General features: G+C 37.8%; 1 protein-coding gene across 1 annotated transcript; it reads right to left on the reverse strand.

The window, feature by feature from the left end:
* Positions 1–319: 319 nt before the first annotated feature.
* On the reverse strand, positions 320–1,416 carry LOC108203399 (uncharacterized). Its single transcript, XM_017372314.2, has 2 exons — positions 879–1,416; positions 320–789 (listed from the first exon to the last, which is right to left on the reverse strand). The coding sequence occupies exons 1-2, from the start codon at positions 1,324–1,326 to the stop codon at positions 773–775; spliced, it is 465 nt and encodes a 154-aa protein (XP_017227803.2). The 5' UTR covers positions 1,327–1,416; the 3' UTR covers positions 320–772.
* Between the last annotated feature and the right edge of the window lie 605 nt (positions 1,417–2,021).

Raw genomic sequence — 2,021 nt, forward strand, 5'->3', positions numbered from 1 at the left:
CTCTTTTAAGAAATTCTTAAATTCTTGGCTTAAGTATTCACCTCCACGATCTGATCGTAGAGTCTTAATACTTTTGGTAGTTTGCTTTTCTACTTCAGCTTTGTACTCTTTGAACTTTTCAAAAGAATCGGATTTATTCTTCATAAGATACACATATCCATATCTACTGAAATCATCAGTAAATGTTATGAAGTAGTAAAAGCCACCTCTTGCCATAGTTCGCATTGGACCACATACATCACTATGTATTAGTTCCAATCTCTCAGTGGCCCTTTCACCTTGTCCAGTGAAAGATGCTTTAGTCATTTTTCCAATGAGACATGGTTCGCATGCTTCGTATGATTCAAAATCAAACTTATCCAAGTATCCATCCTTATGTAACTTGGAAATGCGCTTCTCATTTATATGGCCTAAACGACAGTGCCAGAGGTATGTTTTATTTGAGTCATCAGTTTTAAGTCGTTTATTATTCACATTATAGATGGGAGTATCCAAGTCAAGAACATATAAACCGTTAAATAAACGTGCAACCCCATAGGTAACATTATTCAAAGAAAAGGAACAACTATTGTTCTGAATTGAAAAAGCAAAACCTATCTTGTCCAAACAAGAAACTGAAATAATGTTTCTGCAAATTGCAGGCACGTAAAAACAATTCTCAAGTTCTAAAATAAGCCCAGTGGGCAACGATAAATGATAAGTCCCTACAGCTATAGCAGCAACTTTTGCTCCATTGCCAACTCGTAGGTCGACTTCTCCCTTTGCCAATGGCCTACTTCCCTGTAGTTCCTGCACATTAATACAAATGTGAGAACCACATCCAGTATCTAATACCCAAGATGTTGAAGTAGACAAATTGACTTCTATAACATAAATACCTGAATCAGAAGCGGCAGCAGCCTTCTTCTTCTTCAGATCCTCCAAATAAGCATGACAGTTCCTCTTCCAATGACCTGGTTTCTTGCAATAGTGACAATCACCATCCTTCTGAACACCACCTTTCGGTTTCAAGGCCTTAGTCGGACCAGGTTTCGGATTGGCATTAGAATTAGATCCCATCTTCTTCTTGCCTTTCCATTTACCCTTTCCTTTGGCCTTCCCCTTATTCACCATCAATATGGGAGTAGGGGACACCTTCTGAATGTTGGTTTCAGCAGTTTTCAACATTGCCAACAATTCGGCGGGGTTCTTGTTTATCTCATTCATATTGTAATTCATTACAAACTGAGAATAGTTATTGTTTAGAGATTGCAAGATCAGATCAATTTGGTGCTCAGGACCAATCGGGGCACCCAATTTTTCAAGATAATCAATATACCCTATCATCTTCAGAACATGCGGTCCTACCGGATCACGTTCACCCTGCTTACAAGCATTCAAAGATTTGAAAGTATCAAACCTCTCCTGACGAGCCTGTCCCTCAAACATACACTTAAGGTGCTCAATCATATCATAAGAATCCATATTCTCATGTTGTTTCTGAAGTTCAGCACTCATGGTCGCTAACATGATACATTGAACATCCGTGTCATCATCGATATGCTTCTGATAAGCAGTATGCTGAGCATGGGTTGATCCTTCAGCGAGAGGTGTAGGGCGAGGAATATCTATGACATAGAGCTTGCGCTCTTGTTTGAGGACAATCCTCAAATTCCTTTGCCAGTCAAGGAAGTTGGTTCCTGTCAGCTTGTCCTTCTCAAGGACTGATCGTACAGAGAAGTTGTTTGAATTATTTGCCATTGGATATCTACAATATTTTCAAATGCATAAGATAAATTAGTCTACAGATGTTTATTAAATTATGTTCAAGTGATTATAAATATATATTCAAAATATATATCTCCCACTATTTTGTTCAAATCAATAGCCCTAACTATTAATTCGGAAAGCATTTCTGCAAATCTTTCTAGTGAGCCAAGATCCATATTTCATCCATGTTTTAAGTTAGCGTGGGCTAATACTCTCAAAACATGACTATTTAGGTGGACAACATTTGTCAATTATATCAAATATAACTCTTG

Source organism: Daucus carota, chromosome 1 (genome assembly GCF_001625215.2).
Source record: "Daucus carota subsp. sativus chromosome 1, DH1 v3.0, whole genome shotgun sequence".
NCBI lineage: Eukaryota > Viridiplantae > Streptophyta > Magnoliopsida > Apiales > Apiaceae > Daucus > Daucus carota.

Bases quoted from the DNA above. Each gene is read 5' to 3' on its own strand.
- LOC108203399 (XM_017372314.2), bottom strand. From the start codon at position 1,326: ATGATAGGGTATATTGATTATCTTGAAAAATTGGGTGCCCCGATTGGT.